At 54.2% G+C, this 17,182-nt stretch overlaps 6 protein-coding genes across 6 annotated transcripts; 4 read left to right on the top strand and 2 right to left on the bottom strand.

The window, feature by feature from the left end:
* Positions 1-1,896: 1,896 nt before the first annotated feature.
* DAL81_2 (Fungal specific transcription factor) lies at positions 1,897-3,693 on the bottom strand (the record flags this gene model as incomplete). The annotated part of the gene is made up of 1 exon (XM_062947505.1): positions 1,897-3,693. The coding sequence occupies one exon, from the start codon at positions 3,691-3,693 to the stop codon at positions 1,897-1,899; it is 1,797 nt and encodes a 598-aa protein (XP_062798437.1).
* Positions 3,694-4,351: 658 nt separating this feature from the next.
* On the top strand, positions 4,352-5,788 carry QC764_502430 (uncharacterized protein; the record flags this gene model as incomplete). Its single annotated transcript, XM_062947506.1, has 1 exon — positions 4,352-5,788. The coding sequence occupies one exon, from the start codon at positions 4,352-4,354 to the stop codon at positions 5,786-5,788; it is 1,437 nt and encodes a 478-aa protein (XP_062798436.1).
* Positions 5,789-6,408: 620 nt separating this feature from the next.
* QC764_502440 (uncharacterized protein) lies at positions 6,409-8,040 on the top strand (the record flags this gene model as incomplete). The annotated part of the gene is made up of 2 exons (XM_062947507.1): positions 6,409-7,850; positions 7,923-8,040. 2 exons carry the CDS (start codon positions 6,409-6,411, stop codon positions 8,038-8,040), a joined length of 1,560 nt encoding a protein of 519 aa, XP_062798435.1.
* Positions 8,041-8,362: 322 nt separating this feature from the next.
* On the top strand, positions 8,363-10,930 carry QC764_502450 (uncharacterized protein; the record flags this gene model as incomplete). Its single annotated transcript, XM_062947508.1, has 1 exon — positions 8,363-10,930. The coding sequence occupies one exon, from the start codon at positions 8,363-8,365 to the stop codon at positions 10,928-10,930; it is 2,568 nt and encodes an 855-aa protein (XP_062798434.1).
* Positions 10,931-11,262: 332 nt separating this feature from the next.
* QC764_502460 (uncharacterized protein) lies at positions 11,263-14,025 on the bottom strand (the record flags this gene model as incomplete). Its single annotated transcript, XM_062947509.1, has 1 exon — positions 11,263-14,025. The coding sequence occupies one exon, from the start codon at positions 14,023-14,025 to the stop codon at positions 11,263-11,265; it is 2,763 nt and encodes a 920-aa protein (XP_062798433.1).
* A 1,032-nt stretch (positions 14,026-15,057) lies between these two features.
* QC764_502470 (uncharacterized protein) lies at positions 15,058-15,324 on the top strand (the record flags this gene model as incomplete). The annotated part of the gene is made up of 1 exon (XM_062947510.1): positions 15,058-15,324. One exon carries the CDS (start codon positions 15,058-15,060, stop codon positions 15,322-15,324), a length of 267 nt encoding a protein of 88 aa, XP_062798432.1.
* Between the last annotated feature and the right edge of the window lie 1,858 nt (positions 15,325-17,182).

Below are 17,182 nucleotides of genomic sequence, written 5' to 3'. Positions count from 1 at the left end.
CGACGCCGTCTAGGATTTCGCCTCGGCGACTAGGAACAAGGCCAATACGGAGTCGATACGGTGCACTTGGTAGATACGGAGCAACCAGCCCGATATCCTCCCTCCCCTTACTACTCTACGATATCGGCATTATCCGCTGAAATTTACACTACGACAGCCCTGTCCGGATGCTGGTCTCTTGAGTGGGGGATCAGCGGGATGTCATCTCGGTGCTGGTTCAGACTAGACAAATCCCCCAGGCTAAATACTCAGACGATCGCCGACCCGTCTGTATCCCCAATCAAACTGTTTCGTTGCCATCGACTGGCCATCCGACGCAAACTTTAACCTCACCATGGTCGGAAATGATGTGGGAGGACCAGTCGGAGGACGGTATACGGAGACAAGTCCGCATTTGCCCTGTCTCCCCACGGGGTGAAACGCGGCAGTTATCCCCCGCGCTCTCTCCTCCGCCGAGAGCTGTGTGTTTGATACAGGTTTTCAGGGGTTTGTTGAGAATGGTAGCAATAACAAAGGTGAGAAAATGACATAATGACCAGGTTCGTCTTCCGACAGCTTTAGCCTCTCTTTTTTCTCAACAAGGGCAACTCTCCGGTACTTTGTTACGCAAAGAATAATAATCCTGGATGACCAACATGGGAGAAAAAATTCCAACTGTCCCGTCTGACCTGGAGTGACATTGGTTGCCGTGGTTCTCGACCCGCTTGCGATGGCACCCTTCAACCATGCTCGACCGTTTTTATTTACCGTTCTCCAACCCTACAGGGCAGAGGGAACAAAGTCCACACAATCTCGCAGACCGCAACATGCTCGCTTGGCCAGCTTGATCCACATCCATCCCACGCTTCCCCTTGTTCGATAGCTTCGTCTTTCCTTCCTGCCGCTGAACCGAGGGATGCATCGGTGTATTCCCCACAGAGCCACAAAGCAAAGCAATCCGTCCAATCCAACCCATCTGGCAATCTCCTGCGGCATATACAGGGCTGTCTCGAAGAGATATGATGTACGGATGGATGTACTTGATGCAACAGTCATTGTGACCTCACCTTGCCTGTCAACTCGAGTAGTATCTTGGAGGTCTCGGTGGGGCCTTATTACCCCCAAGAAATCTCGGAGATGATACAGATAGTATACACGGATATGATGATTAGGATGTTATAAGCCAATCATTATCATTCAGCAGCTGAGATGGTTGATAACGGAATCGTGTACGTCCAAGAAACGTCTGATACCTCAATCAATATCGTTACTCTATATACCAGCCAGATCAGTCCACCTAGGGAACCTGGAGCTCCATAATCCACTTGCTCACAGATCTGCTATCCCCTATCGTCTACCTGCAAAGGCAAGGTTTCGACCGTGAGCGTTAGAGCTGTCAAGAGCAAACCAGTCCGTTCAGTCAACAAGTACGCAGGTCAACTCCCGTATATGCCAAGAGCCTGAAATTAGCAGTTATATTCCTTTTCTTTCCTCGGCTATATATCACAGTTTAACATATTTGGTGTATTACCATTTAATATCAACACATTATACCCTCTCAACTACATCACTTTACCCCTTTTCAACAGAAAAAGTACTTCTTTCCTCAAATGGTTCAGCCCGACCCGACAAGTCCAAGTACCTAGCCGCTGCTGGTGCTATTGTGCCATCTTCCATGATGATTTTTTGGTTCTCAGACGGAATACAAGAGCTCTCAGCGACGGTGCTAGATGTCAGGGACATACATGGATGACTGTTTTTGCAAATGGGGCAAAGTCATGATGTACAACTTGTCCAGCATACTGGAGGGATAACCATCCAGATCAAACCGACAAACCAAACTGAAATCTGCAGTCATACAAGGCACCACGAGAGCTCCCAGTCCTGCCGCCACATCGCTTTGACAAAGCCATAAACTCAGCCACCTGTCGACTCAGGGACAGCCACACCCCTACTCATATCAATCTCGCTCAGGCTCTCCTCCATCTCTTTCAAGGCTGCCGTCACGAACCCCACCCCCTTTGCCCTAACCTTCAACCCCCATCGGAAATCCGCCAGCTTCTTCCGGTAGAACTCAGCCTCGTCTTCCGTGGCACTGGTAGCCCACAGCAGCCCACCATACGTCCTGATATAGGCCAGAGATTTCGGCGCGGCAAACCACCAAAACGCCTGGAGATGCTCCGGCTTGAGAGCATCGACAAAGGCAACAGCCCTTTCGAGTCTGGCCCGCGCGGCATCGCGGCACAGAGCTATGAGCGGCGAGGGGGCACTATCAAGGTTGCTGATGATGTGTCGATGGATAATGATTTCGGTCACAAGGTAAGAAAGGTGGAGGTAGCCGTTGGAACAGAGCTTCCTCGTCTTGATATCAGACATGCGCAATTCTGGCGGGAGAGAGTGCATCCAGTCCTTCAGCTGGACAACAAGAGGCTTGACGAGCTCCAACAGCCCCTGAAGGCCTGCAGATCTGACAATTGCCTGAACTCGAGTGTCGTGTGGTCCATACAGACATTCCTTTGCCTCTGTCATAATCATGGTTAGTCTGGTCAAATAGATGAACAAGAGTCGACCCTTCTCTACTTCGCTGCTGCCTTCTCTATTCTCGTCATCAGCCGCGGACTCGGGAAAGTCATTCAGGGTGATGTCAGGAAGCTGCCAGCATGAGGACGAAATATGGGATGGACGGCCATGAATGAGACTCCCCCATTTGTCCTGCATAAAAAGGGCCCAGGAAAGGCGGCGGCGGAGACCCTTCTCCCAGTCAGGAATATTCCAGTCGGAGCAGTCCAAGTGCAATCCTAGCTCCTCACCCAGGGCAACAACCTGGGACGTCAGGATCCATGAGTCACAGCCCGCCCTCTGCAACAGCAAGAGCGCAGCTTGTGCTGACGACAGCTTGGGTCGATGCATGACATCCATCAGCGCCTTGGTGGCCCATTGTGACAAGGCGCCGGTATCCGGTTTGGCCTGTGACGACAGTTCGCGGTCAAACTCCCACCAGTCCATGGCCAGCAGGTACACGGCCGCGAGAAGCGGAGGCGAAAACTCGGTATAGGATCGTTTGTATTTCTCCATAAAAACGCCCTTGTGGAGGATTGGGTAACTTGGGTGCACTGTTCCAAAATACAAGTCCACCAAACCTCGCCCGTGGGGACTCACTAGGCTCTCTATCGCTTCCAGATCTCGGTCTGTGTCATTGCTCAAGGGCGCATCATGGTCGGGCTTGGACAAGAAGGTAACATGGTGCGCAACACGACGAAACTTGGTGCCGGTCAAGCAGTCCTGTGATGGGCCAACTTGATGTATAATGTCGACTAGCTTCTCTTGCTGGGGAGAACTCGAGCCAATGTACTTGAAATGTGTCGTTCGGTGGAGGCCGAGAGCTTGGTCGAGGAGTGATGGGGTGGCATCCTCAGTGATAGCTTTTCGTCTCTTGCCGGATGCGGTGCTGCTGTCCACCGTCTCCGGGGAAGGCTGTCCGACACCGGAGCCTCTTTTCCTCCTCAACTGAGGCGCATCTTCATAGGTGCAGTCGCGGTCGTGGAATATACATAGAACGCATCGTTCATGACCAGGGGCCTTTGCGCATTTCAGCTTGCGCTTGCGACAGGTATCGCAAGGACGTTCAGGTCGGGAGGATAGTCTCGCTCGATCGCGGGTTGGGGGCTCGGTAGCAAGAGTCGCGGGTGAGCTCGAGCCAGAAGAAGCGTCCATTCCTGTTCACTCAACTGATCTGGATTACAATGGCACTGACGGATGCTGGGCGCTGTCCGTCAAGGAGACATTTCTGGAGCAGGTATCTACCAGATAGGTAGGTACCTGGCTTATCGCCAGTCCTTATCTCTAGTGTCAAGCCACATGATGATTCCACTGGCATTGGCTGGGCTGCCCACATTCCCGCGTGGAAGAGGATCACACCGAACGACGAGGGTCAAGAGCAGATCTGTTGTTTGGGTAATGATGGCGATGATGGTGATGGTGAAAGGTGATGGTCTGATGGAGGTTCCAAGACGTTATTTTAAGCGTGGAACACTGGAACCTGGCAATAAGACTGGACCCACCACCGTAGAAAGCACGCTCGCTGGCTGCGGTGACGTCATGCGCGCGCTTGGAGCTCAGCCTCTACCTTCCAGCTGCCCAAACTTCACATCTTTTCCAGGCCTGATAGGATGGGTCAATCTTTCCCATTTCTAATTGAGGTTGTGTGTTTGATGACTTTATGATCGTCCCTACGACACTGCTTTTTATATATTGAAGCTCTCTCTCTTCAACTCCTGCACACGTCCTCGTTCCTTGACTCCTCGACACCAAGCTCCCACCTGCAGGCCACCTGCATGAGATCAGACAAACTTCCAAACTCAAATACAACGCCATGAATCATGTATTCCGGCGGCTGCCGCGCCAACTGACGACATCTCTTCCGCGCAGACACTCTTGTCTCCCACTCCCCCTATGCCACCCAGCCGTGCGCCACTTCTCGTCCAAGCCAGCCGAACGACCTGGGGATACGAAAGCCAGAAAACTCGACCAAAAGTTCTTGGACCAACAGGAGCAGGAAGTAAAGGTCCGACAGCACCAGATCAAAAGACCATGGCACCGCGAGGGAGCCGACAAGCCTACCGTCGACCCAAAAGGCGAAGACATCCAACCCATCACCAAAGGCAAACTTCTGACCACGCCCACTCGGCTCCTGAAACTGATCCTTCCTTTGCCCATGGGCGTCGAGAAGGACAGGCAGAACAACGGCAACAGTGATGATAAAGAGAAGCCCGATTATGCCCGTTCGATATCTCAAAATGACACCATTCAGCCCCTAGCCATACTGGTCCACCCGCAACAACCGCTATCCTACGTCGAGCGCCTCATCCAAGCCGAGCTACCACCTGTGTTGGAAGACGGTAAAGAAAAGATTCCGAGTATATATTTCCGGGCCGAGGATACCGAACATGGTGATCAAAAGCCGACAAGCCGATCCGAAGCGCGAAAAAAGGACGCCGCGGGACAAGACGCGTCGAAGAGAACACACGTGGCGTCGTACTCTGGGTTGGGCCACGAGGGCCCCGAGAGGGAAGGAAAGGAAAAGCGCTGGGTCCGTTGGAGCTCGAGCACCGAGATGGGAGACTTCATCCGTGATGCAGCACGAGGGCGCGAGTTTGCCATCGAAGTCGAAGGCTATCACCTGGAGATGCGCGTGACGGTGCCGAGTTTCAACGACAGGACATTCTACATGCGATCCAGGCTGCGAAAGATGAGCCATGAGCTAGACAGGCTGGCCAAGATCAAGAAGGAGTGTGACTTGCTGGCGCATCGTGGTGCGAACCTGTTGGCCAAGGGAGGGTTCGGTATTTTGACGGGCTGGTGGGTGATTGTGTACTATGTCACGTTTCATACCGATTATGGGTGGGATCTCATTGAACCAGTCACCTACCTTGCCGGACTGACAACAATCATGGGCGGATATCTCTGGTTTCTCTATATCAGCAAGGATCTCAGTTACAAGGCGGCCATGAACGTGACGGTGTCGAGGCGACAGAATGCCTTGTATGAGGCGAAGGGCTTTGACTTGGAAAGATGGGAGCAGTTGGTGCAGGAAGCAAATGCGCTGAGGAGGGAGATCAAGGCGATTGCCATCGAGTATGATGTTGAGTGGGACGATGCGAGGGACTTGGGAGAGGAGGTTAAGGAAGCTTTGGACGAGGAGAATACCAAGAACGGAGAGGACTACCGGTCTGACGAGAAGGAAAAGGACGAGGAGTTTACAGAGGAGGAAAAGAAGAGGCAAGACAAGTCCAAGAAGAAAGATTCCTGAGATACTAGTGTATCGAATCTACCTCATACATTTGATACCTGATGTTCCAGGGGGGGCTGAGCTGGCGTGTCTGTCCCGGTCAGATGTTGAATGATCGCTAGGTGGAGTGATGTTGCCCAATGCTGATGATGGATGCAGATAACAGCGCTTTAGCGAACACACTTGAGAAAGCCCCACTGGAAAGAGGCAGAGAAGGGTCTGGGTGTAAATTCTGATCCCTGTCCGATATCCTCCAATAACAGTGGGGTGATTACCAAAGAAGCAGGGATTGGCTTTCCCGATGTTCCTGGATGACGGAAGATGCGCAAGCTGATCCCTGTAACCCCTCCCTGCCCCTCGTTGCGCCCGCTGGAGGCACGCAGCTGTCAGAAGCTCACATAAAGCTGCAAGCAGAATCACCCCATACATCTCATGCCTGCTGCCGCCAGCGCCACTCTGATATCGCCATGGAAATCTTCTAGAGAAGAAGGCCCGCCGCCGTCTTATTCTCGTCCTTATTAACCCGCGACCTATCAAGCTGCCCAACAGACACCATAGGTACCCCGCAGTGCACTAAACGCCCCGCCTCCATCACTACCTACGCTTCCGCCTTCACAGCAGCACCCGTGCTACAACCCTCCATGGGGTCACAGGTCATCTACCTGCCCGACGGGCAGAGCTATACTGTTACACCTGTGTTCGCCGGCCTCTTCTTCAAGTCCAATGACCTCTCTGTACACCACAACGCCTTTCCAGCCGGCTGGACCATCGTCATCCACACTGTTGACCCGGACGATGGCAGCTCTGGCAGCAGAAGCACCCCCGATAACGACTCGATACGAGCCGATGTCGATGGCAGCCCCGCGCCCCAAAAGATGTCTCACATCCACGCTTTTACAAGCCCCACCCTCCTAAACGACAGCCTCTTCATCTCGTCGATATCGAGCCCCTCGAGCCATGACTTCAAGCCAGCAGCGAGCCCTACTCGGCAGGTAGCCATGATGCTATGGGTCACGCTATTCTGGTACTTCCACCAAAAGGCTCCCCCGTCTGCCCTGACGACGGATGCCTCCCGGTTGACGCCTGCAGCTGGCAGGCCGCGTGGCGAATGGCGAGTGCGCATCAAGAGAGACGGCCTGCTGAAGGGGAGAAACCTGATACCAAAACTGGAGCGCATGGGCTTGATTGCAAGCTTCAATTCTGCCGTGGGAACCGCGCTGGACGACACAGACGACCAATGGGCCAACATGTTTGTTTCGCGCAGGATGTTTTGGCAGACCCCCGGCCGGTTGTTCCTCTTCACGCTCCAGCCCACCACCAAGTTCACCCGATCCGGTACTGCGTCGCCGACTCCCAGCCGGCCTGGATCGCCAGCCCAGGGCGAGCGTACCATCTCACAAATTGCCGACATTTCGGATCTCCCCGGTGCGCCACCACCTACCACCCTTGCCAGTGTACCCTCTTTTCCGATCGGTCCCTTTTTCTCGGCATCCCACCTACCGACATACTACCCTCCTGCATCACTGCCTTACACCATAACCAATCACACCCGGCATCCCCTCCGCCCGAAACCTCCTCGCATGGGGGAAGTCTTTTATACCCGATTCATACCCTCGGTGAACCAGTACCTGTCCTTTAGGGTCGCCTCCATCTCACTTCATCCGGTCCCGTACCTCGGACCCACAGGTCCCAAGTCTTCAACACATACACACCTTTGTCAACTCAGCGATACAGCCTTGGTTCAACAATGGCACTCTAGTCCTCGTGTTTCGGCCTTTTGGGGCGAATATTCGCCAAAGTTTTTGTCCAATGCATTGCAGTCAAGGCATAGCTTCCCAGCTATTGGCCTGTGGGACGGTGTGCCCTTTGGCTACTTTGAGCTTTATTGGGTCAAGGAAGACATTCTGGGGAGATATGCCGGAGGTTCTATTGACGACTATGATCGCGGTTGCCATGTCTTGATTGGTGAAGAGTGGGCACGGGGGAGAGTGCAGAGCTGGCTGACGAGCTTGGTGCACTGGGCCTTTTGTGCTGATTATCGGACCCAGAGCGTGTGCCTAGAGCCAAGGGTGGACAATGAGAGGTATGATGACATGCTTGTCTTGATGGCAGGATTGCCTAAATGGCTAACTAACTGGCTGGCTTTCTTTTGCAGGTTTATTCAACATTTACAATATGCAGGGTTCAGCAAGGAGAAAGAGATTGCCTTTCCACACAAGCAGGCTTGGTTTGGAAGGTTGAGGAGGGAGAATTGGGAGGGTCCGGAACTGTGATAGATTACATATGGAGTAGCAGGCCGATTTCATGTACATATTTCATGCGGAAGATAACTAACTACTATTAGTGAATTGGGATTGAGATGATGAAATAAGTGGTAATGATGAGAGTCAGCATCAACCATGTAGGGGAGCAGCAGATATGGTCTGTGCTTTCAGCGGGCACACGCTAAAAATCTGCCTGCCGGCTTGGCATCGTCACAACCTTCAATGAACCCCAAGACCAAAGACCCCAGACGCGACTCGACACTTCAACTCATCGCGTCGTCCATCCCTTGAGCACCACTCGCTCGCCTTTGCCTGATTAAATCAATAAAAGATGCCCCGCAGAGACGAGGACGACGACGAAGATGGAGGCACAGGCTTGTATGTGTCGGAGCTAGCCGAGGACAGTCTGGAGGAGGGCAATCCGTTTGCTACCCACATTTCACATTCTGATGTCGACGACGACGACGACGACGACAACGACGAATCTGGCTCACACGAGGAGGGCAGCGACAGAGAGGACCATTCTGACGGCGACGAAGAAGAAGAGTGTTCCGAGCATGACGGCCGCTTCGACCTCATTGACGACATGGCCGCTGATTCTTCCGAAGAGGAGTCGGAAGAGGACAATGGTGGTGAGGACGACTCGGAAGACTCATCCGACTCTGATGATGATAAGAACGGCACCCGCCGGATTCTATTTCAAGTCAAACGACGCAGCAAAAAACGCTCTCAGTTCATCCCTCAATTCAGCCGGCTCCCGCTCGAGCTCCAGCAGCTCATCTGGAAGCAGTTTTGTCCAGACTTGTCCGAGAAGGCGCGCTTCTATGAATTCCAGATCGTCGGCCATTTGGTGCCCCAGAACGGTACCCCTCCCGAGATTTGGGAAACCGTCCAACTCGAACAGCAGACCAAGGCGGCCCGGACCGTGCTTGCCATACACCACCAGAGCCGCAAGTTCGCCCTTCGCTACCTCCCCGATGAGCTGGCTCTCCGGGGAGGCTGGGGCTCAGTCCGCTTTCACAGCCAGCGTGACGTGGTCTTTATCGACCGTGTCGCCAGCGCCATGTCCCGTCACTTCCCGCCATGGCCCATGCCCGTCATTCCAGGAGTTACAGACAGGATCCGCAACATTGCCTTTGAAAAGGGTTTGTTTTTCTTGACGGGGGATCCGATGCTTCAGAGCTTTACTTGTGCCTTTCCAAATCTACAGCATGCTTTCTTTCTGGCAAAGTACAACCACTGCGAGGCAAGGAATCTGCTCTGGTGCGCTGACCCGAGTGCGAACCACTACACCTTGACCAGCGAAGAGGAAGCAGAGATACAGCACGGAAGAAGGGGACATGAAACCAAGAACTTTGTCGAGTACCGCTGGGTTTGGCCCAATGTCGAGAAGCGCGCTGCCGAAGCCAGGAGAGCATCGGTCGCCGACGCCAGGCCCACTTCCGCCGACGACGTCAACGGGACCAGCAACACCAGAAGCCCGGGCGTAGTCGAGGAGGAGTTTCTCACCATCACACCCGAGGAAATCGCTTGTTATGCGGCGGACGATATGCGCGGCTTGGACGACTCTGATTCTGACTCGGACTCGGACGAAGAGGAGGAGCCGGGCACCTATGTGCAGCGAGCGTGGAGTTTGGGCTTCAAGGTTTGGCCAGTGATTGAGTTTTTTGACAAGAGAGGCGAGCGCGCTTTTCAAAAGCTGCTGCAGTGGAATGAAGACGGGGCGACGGACGTGGCGTTCGACGACGAGGACTACTCCGACGAGGGGGAGGAGATACCGGACGAGTACGAAAGTTCGGGGATTGATGATTCAGAGATTGAATCGGAGGATAGCGATGAGGATTCAGATGATCTGAATATTGTGGACGTTGACAATAGCGACGGCAGCAACGAGGGGGATTCTGAAGATGACGGGGAAGGGGGTGGCAGCGTGGTAGACTCGGATGATGAGGGGGTCGATGGGGACCGCCCGCTGATTGATCTGGCTGGAGAAGATGGCAACGAACACGACGACGAGGTTTTCACTGGATTTTCCAGCCCCGAACCGGAATCAGTTACACTTCGCGCATCCTCCAGCGTGGAGGAAGTGCCTGACACTGAATCTGATCAACAAGCAGCTAGAGCGAGGCTCAAGCGCAGACGAAACAGAATCATGGAGTCTTCAGATCTGGAAAATGACTCAGACGATCACGAGGATGACGTCCCTCGGCCGGCCAAACGACCCCGCCGTGTAGTGGACTCTGACTCTGAGGACGAGAACGGGACCTCAGAAGAAGAAGAGGTGGTACCTCGGCCAACCAAGCGAGCCCGCCGGGTGGTGGACTCTGATTCCGAGGAAGAGGACGGCAGTGCCGAAAAAGACGAGGACGATGAGATGCCTCAGCTTATCAAACGAGCCCGCCGCGATAGCACCGCTTTGCTTGTTCGCCCTGACGATGACACGGATCAGGAAGTGCGGAAAATGAGGGCCAACAAACGGCTCCGAGCTGTTATCTCGGACGACAGTGAGGATGATGACGATGCCCACCACAACAGCAGCAAGGAAGAGGAAGGGGAAGAACAAGAATCCGATAGTCAATCCTCCGAAGAGACCGACGAGTCTGAGTCAGAAGACGAAGAGAATGAGCAATTCAGCCGCTCCAGAAAGGCAACGTCAGCTCTTGCACAGAAGCTGGGGTTAACCGGCGGGAGGGGTCGAATTCCCATGCCACCTTCTGATTCTGAGGATGATGAGGATGACGACGACGACATTGAGCGCAAGAGAGGGGATGATTACGACGTTGGCAATTACGAGGTCTTTGAGGATGACGATGAGGATATGGAGGTGAACCGGGATGGGGAGGATGAGGAGGAGATATTTGGGGGAGATGATTATGACGAGGACGCGGAAGATTACTAGATTCCACTTCTTTTCTTGCTCTTCTAGAATTGCCGCATACCTTGTATGTTGGGCTTTATTAGCATTGGCGGTTGTAGCTCATATCGTCTCTAGTTACAAGTTTAGCTTTGACCCTACAAAGCCAGAGATGAGAAGGTGTTGTATAGATATAGCTCCGCTAGGGGATAAACACTGTTTGCCTGCAGATATTCTTTTGTGTTTCGGCTGATAGATTCTTTTATGTGCAGGTAGCCTTTTCAAACATTCAAACTGCAAACAGCTCGACATGGTCCTCTGTTTTGAGTGAGTAAATCAATCATTATCTCCCGTCATCTGGATGTTATCTCTCCAAATTACGCTCCTACATGACCACTCTCCTGCGAATATGTACTCGGTTTCCGCTTCAAGGCAGATACTCCTCCCTCGCCCGCAGTCGTCGTCGTCGTCGTCGTCGTCGTCGCTGGGGCAGTCTTGGCCTGGACAACAAGCAGACTAACATTGGCCTTGTCCCCTGCTCCCTTCCTCACCTCCGCAGCGAGACGTGCCGCCTTCAGCCCAAGAACCTTGCGAACGGCAGCCAGCTCAGCCGCGGCGGAAGAAGACGGGCCCGCGTCAACAGAAGATGCCAACCAAGACGAAACAGACCTCCCCACCACCACCAGAACCGACCGCGAGCTGCGCACCTGCCTGCATGGCGACAGCAAGCTCTGAATCGCTTCGGCTGTGTCCTGAGCATCAAGGTAGACAACCCTGTCGCCCAGACTTTCGGAAAGAACCGACTTGAGCGCGGCCATCTCACTGTCGGCGCGGTTGGCCGCTGCTTCGACAACAACCTCCAAGACGACCTTGTCGGTCTGGGCGAGTTGATACCCTAGCCTCACCGCAAAGAGGTCGTCCTCACCTCCTCTGTAGAGCACACGGACAACCTTTGGGCCTTTGCTTTCGGCGGAGTGAAACTTGGCTGCTCCGATGTCTTGGGCCTCGGCTAGGCTGACACCTGTCGCGTCTCGGGTGAGTTGTCGGGTGATTCCCGTCTTTGTTGCTTGGGAGTCGTCGCCTATCCTTGACCGGGGGTGGCTGGTGCTGAGGAGGGAGCTGTCGACATAGACTCCCACGGCGGCGAGGTGCCTGTGCTTTTCGTAGACGTCTGTCACGAGGCCGGCGAAATCCTTGTTCGCGAGCATGTTGTCCTTGATGCTGGAGTTGCCGCCGTAGTAGAAGCTTTGGATTTCGGAAATGGTGCCTGTCTCGCTCCAGGGGACGAGGACCAGGTCGCTGTTGGTTTTGGAGGCTTGGGTGGCGAGGGTGTCGGCGAATCCCTCTTCGGGGACGACAGCGATTTGTCCAGAGACGATGACGTCGCGGGAAGTGTTGTTGGCGGTGGAGGTGCCGAAGGCCTTGACGATGGGGTCGTGGGAGGCGTAGTCTTCAATGTCGGATACTTTCATGACGGAAGAATTGCGGTCTGTCAGCTCCACCAGACGATACCCTTGAATGCGAAGTGGCCTCTGCTCATCTGTGTGAGCGGCGGAGGGGTCGGCTGCCTTTTCGTTGTCTGACGAGGCACTGGCCGCTGGTGTTGGGGCAGAGGAGGAAGTAAACAACGAGATGAGCCCCAGAATAGAGGACAGGCCATCTGTTCGAAGATAGACCAGCAGACGGGTGGCCACATCCCCCTTGCGGTATTTTTCCTCCGAGTCTTGACCATCCGCTGGTATGATAGGATTGCCATCCCAGTCTATCTTGCCCTTCTTCCACAGGTCGAGCTTCTGCTGATACCAGGGTGGATAGAGCCAGCTGACCAACGGGGCCGTGGAAAAGGTGGTGACGAGAGCCATAATGACAAACATGGTGAAGGTCTTTGTGCTCAAAATCTTGGCTTGCAGGCCAATGTTCAAAACAATGAGCTCAACCAACCCCTTGCATGACATGAGCGTGCCGATGGTGAAAGACTCTCTCCAGACCAGCCCGTTCAACCTCGCGCCCAGAGTTCCACCAGCCAACTTGCTGAAGAAGGCCACGAAAATGATGGCAATCACATAGCCCCAGACGGTCCCGGTGTTGAGTAGGCCGATGTTCGTATTGATTCCCGAAAGCGCAAAGAACAGCGGCACAAACAGTGTAGAAGTGAGATCCTCAATCTTCTCGGTCAATTTGATTGCAAACCCGCCCTCATGAGGGCACATCAGCCCGACCATGAAAGCCCCAAAGATAGAGTGAACGCCAATGATGCTCGTAAAGAAGGAGGACGCCAACACCATGAATAGCGTCAGCGCAACCACGCCCTCGGTCGGCCCGTTCTCCAGGCTCTTCGTCCTGCGCAACACCCAGATGAATGCCGGACGGACGGCATATGCCAGGAACAAGCTGTATCCAACCGAAACCAGAAACACATACAGCGCCGTTATTCCGGCTCCAGCATTCACAAGCGTGACACACAACGCAAGAAGAACCCAGCCCACCACATCATTGGCGATGCCGCTGGTCAGGACAATCACTCCGACGGTGGTGTTCAACAGCTTCAAGCTCGTCAAGATTCGACATAGGACTGGAAACGCCGTGATGGCCATCGCCACACCGATGAAGAGAGCAAAGATGCCAAATGAGATGGGGGCCGTTCCTGGCTCACCCGCAAACTCGTGGTACAGCCCATATGCCACCGCCACACCGAGTCCAAAGGGAATCGTCATGTCCAGAGCTGCGACGCTAAAGGCGATTCGCCAGTTGCTCAGCAAATATGCCAGGTTGATTTCCAGTCCAACTAAAAAGAGGAACAGCACAAGGCCAATGTTGGCCACAAGTCGGAAGGGTGCCATGCTGGCAGGCGGAAAGATGGCATCAGTGAAGCCGGGGATACGGCCCATAACGGAGGGTCCGAGCAGAATGCCTGCGATGACCTCTGCAATCACTCTCGGCTCTCGGATCTTGGACAGCGGCCAGTAGAGAGCACGGGTGAGGGCAATGACAATGGTGGCCTGGATGATGAAAAGGACGAGGGGGTCGGCGGGATTGTAGATGGAGGGGTTGAGGCCTTCGAACACGCCCGCTTGGGCGGGAGCTCGAACCACGGTTGGAGTGGCCGTTGCCGCTGTTGCTGTTGTTGTTGTTGTCGCCATGGTGGGCGAGCCAGATGAGCCTGATAGGCCCTTGTTCGGTGAGCACGAGAGAACACAACGGCGACTGGATTTGGTGGTAATATAATGACCTCCTCAGAGGCCAGGAGCCGAGGAAGGAAAAGAACAATGGATCAGTTCCAATTCAGGACCTGAAAGAGAGAAACGGGGAGCTTCAAATACTCGAGACAAAGAGACCCATGCCTTGCGGGACAGGTGGGCGCAGGGCCCACACTCAGGGTTCGTGACAGATCCCAGTTGGGAGGTGGTCAGACAGCTCGTTTAGTCGCAATCATACACTGAGAAAGCTTCGTGGCGTCATGATGTTCTTGCGTGACCGTTCGCCTTGTTCAATGTCGACAAGACAAGGGGCGGAACTGGGGGGTCACGCCAAGGTCAACAATCTAGACCGCTAGAGACCGTCAAGAAGCGGTGGAAGGGGCTGATAAGCATTGGGAGGTGACGGGCTGAGAAACTGGAAGGAATGTGGCTTGTCTGCGCCGTGCTTGGCGTCAACCTCCCCCGCAGCGGCACAGCCTTACGAGCACGCCTTCACCCATCACCTGAGATGCCAACATGCATGTGGCTGCTCCAAGACCTCAACTCGACTCAATGGAACAGCAGCAAAGATCGTCAGACAACACCAGCCTGAAAGAATCACTTGATGCACTGTACTCCCGGTTTCCTCTCCCGCCAGACACACGTTCCATTCGTTTGTTGGAGCTCGAGGCGCCACCTCCCAGCCACGAGTCAAACTTCCTACCTCAGCTCCATGGCGACCTTCGGGTAGTCAGTTTTGAAGACAGCTGGCCGTCTTTCATTGCTCTTTCCTATGTCTGGGGCGGGAAGCGGCCATCCCCAACCACGCGAACCATTGTATGTCATGGCGTCCATGTCGACATCACTGAGAATTGCTATGCGGCCCTCTGTCAGATACGACGGCGTCATGGGTACAGCACACCTGCAACACTCTGGGTCGATTCAATATGCATCAATCAAGAGAATGAACAGGAAAAACTTGACCAAATTCCCTTGATGCAGCACATCTTCTCCCTAGCACAGTCGACCTATGTTTGGCTGGGACATGGCAATGACCGGAGTGATCTAGCTATGGAGTATCTATCGCAATTAGCAAGATTCGGCAGGCAGCTACCGCTGCGTATCTGTACTGCTCCTGATGCAGCAACCGCGAGGGCTGAGTCTGCGAGGTATAGGGAGGCCGTGTGGGAAGCGATGAGATGTGAGCTCCTTCATTCTTGGGGCGTCCTGTCTTTTGAATCTTCTTCGATGCTAAAAACATGAATGCGTAGTCAGGTTAAAGCATCGTGAGCCGGTAACCCGCAGTGTTGATCTCGACCAGGTGCTTGATCGCGAATGGATACACCGGTCATGGACATTTCAAGAATTGATTCTGGCTCGCCATTTAGTCGTCCTGTGCGGCACCAAGGAGATCTCTTGGGAAGAGCTCATCAGTGCAATCAGTCTCATGGCACAGAATAGCATGGGCAGCTTCAAGACGATGGCTGAGCTTGAGGAGACGGCGGCGTCATACCCCGTCAGCCCCTCGGTCCTAGCCCACTGGCAGTCCATGATTGATCTCTGGCTTGGACTGCCGCGGCCTTCCAATGGGTTTGAATCTTCACGAATCCACGTCTCGGGTAACAGGAAGTCGTCTTTGAGAGATGACATTATTGCTTATTGGGACAGGTTTGGGGACTCACCTTTACTCTTTCGACTGTTTCACTGGACCGTCGCCGCAATTGGGCTAATCTCCGCGATAGGCGCATGGGCCTATCTGACGAGGGTGTTCGTGCAGATACAAGTCTTGACTAGCTTTCGGGCTGGAGCCCCTGTCGTGCTTGTCTGGTTTGTGATGACAGTATTGGCAGGCATCCAAACCAGAAGACTGTATCTCGTTTGGTACGGGATCGGCTTTGGGCAAGGACAGTCATGGCTTCGTGACTCGGCTACAGCAACCGAGACACTTCAGGTTGCTGAAGCACTTGATGGCATCCGGGCGGCTCTGCGGGAGCGGATCAGCACACAGCCCCAAGACAAGGCCTTCTCCATCTCCGGCATCTTACAGACCTGCGGTGCCAGCCCCTCGCCACCCGACTACTCTCTTTCAACAACGGAAACCTACCTCACCCTGGCGAAAGATCTTCTTGCATGGAGACCAGAAGCACTCATCATGCTGATGGATGCCGGTATCAGTACAGCCTGCATACGTGATCCCAGTGCTACTGAGACCATATCGTGGGTGCCAGACTGGAGCACCCCTCGACCCAGTGCGTGGCTGACCTCAAGGTACCGCCTCAACAACACTTACGACATTACACCTGGGTACGATTACCAACTGCTAGATCCATCAGCTCTTCTACTAGCCGGGACCTTCACCGGCACGGTGATGTGGGTTTCGCATCCGTTTGCACCCACGCATCATCTAAAAGGGGCCGAGTTGCACTTGGCCCTTGCTGCAAACCTTTACACATTGCACTTCTGGCACCTGACCATCTTCAAAGACCTCTTTCGGGCCAGACGCTCCGACACAAAAGAAACCTGGAAGACTCGCCAGTTCGCCGTCCTGGAAGGCTTGGTCCGGTCGCCAAACAACAGTCGGCCGGAATACTGGCACATACCGGAAGACTTCCCCGACCGCAGAGACGACTTTCAGGGCTTCTCACAGCTCCTGGAGATACTCGACAACCTCTCGCGTCCGTCCGACCTGAACGACTACCATTCTCTCCACGACAGTCTTGCCCTTGACGACGATGACAATGGCCCATCGTCCTCTTCCCCCCTCCTTCCCGAAGCCACCACCGAAGCGATATGGGACTCGGTCCTCTCAAAAATGACCAGGGCCATCTCCATCCTCCGACGGAACAGAAAAGCCTGGAGATACTTTTTCAAAACCTGCAACCAGCTCGCCCTCGACCAGAGGAATCTATTCATCATGAGCACAAACGCCTACAGCGACAAGCTCATCGGCAGTGGTCCCCTGAGCCTGGCAGAGGGTGACAGCATATTTCTCAGCGGAGGCATCCCCACGCCCATGGCTCTGCGGATGGTGCCCTCGTCTGAGGCCTACTTGTCTGGCACTCGAGGGGACAATCGGTTCAGGGTCGTCGGGGCTGTGTTTGTTCACACTCTGACAGGTGAA

Source organism: Podospora pseudoanserina, chromosome 5, assembly GCF_035222485.1.
Source record: "Podospora pseudoanserina strain CBS 124.78 chromosome 5, whole genome shotgun sequence".
Lineage (NCBI taxonomy): Eukaryota > Fungi > Ascomycota > Sordariomycetes > Sordariales > Podosporaceae > Podospora > Podospora pseudoanserina.
The sequence above is the reverse complement of the archived record's forward strand: the minus strand, read 5'-3'. Positions and strand labels throughout refer to the sequence as shown.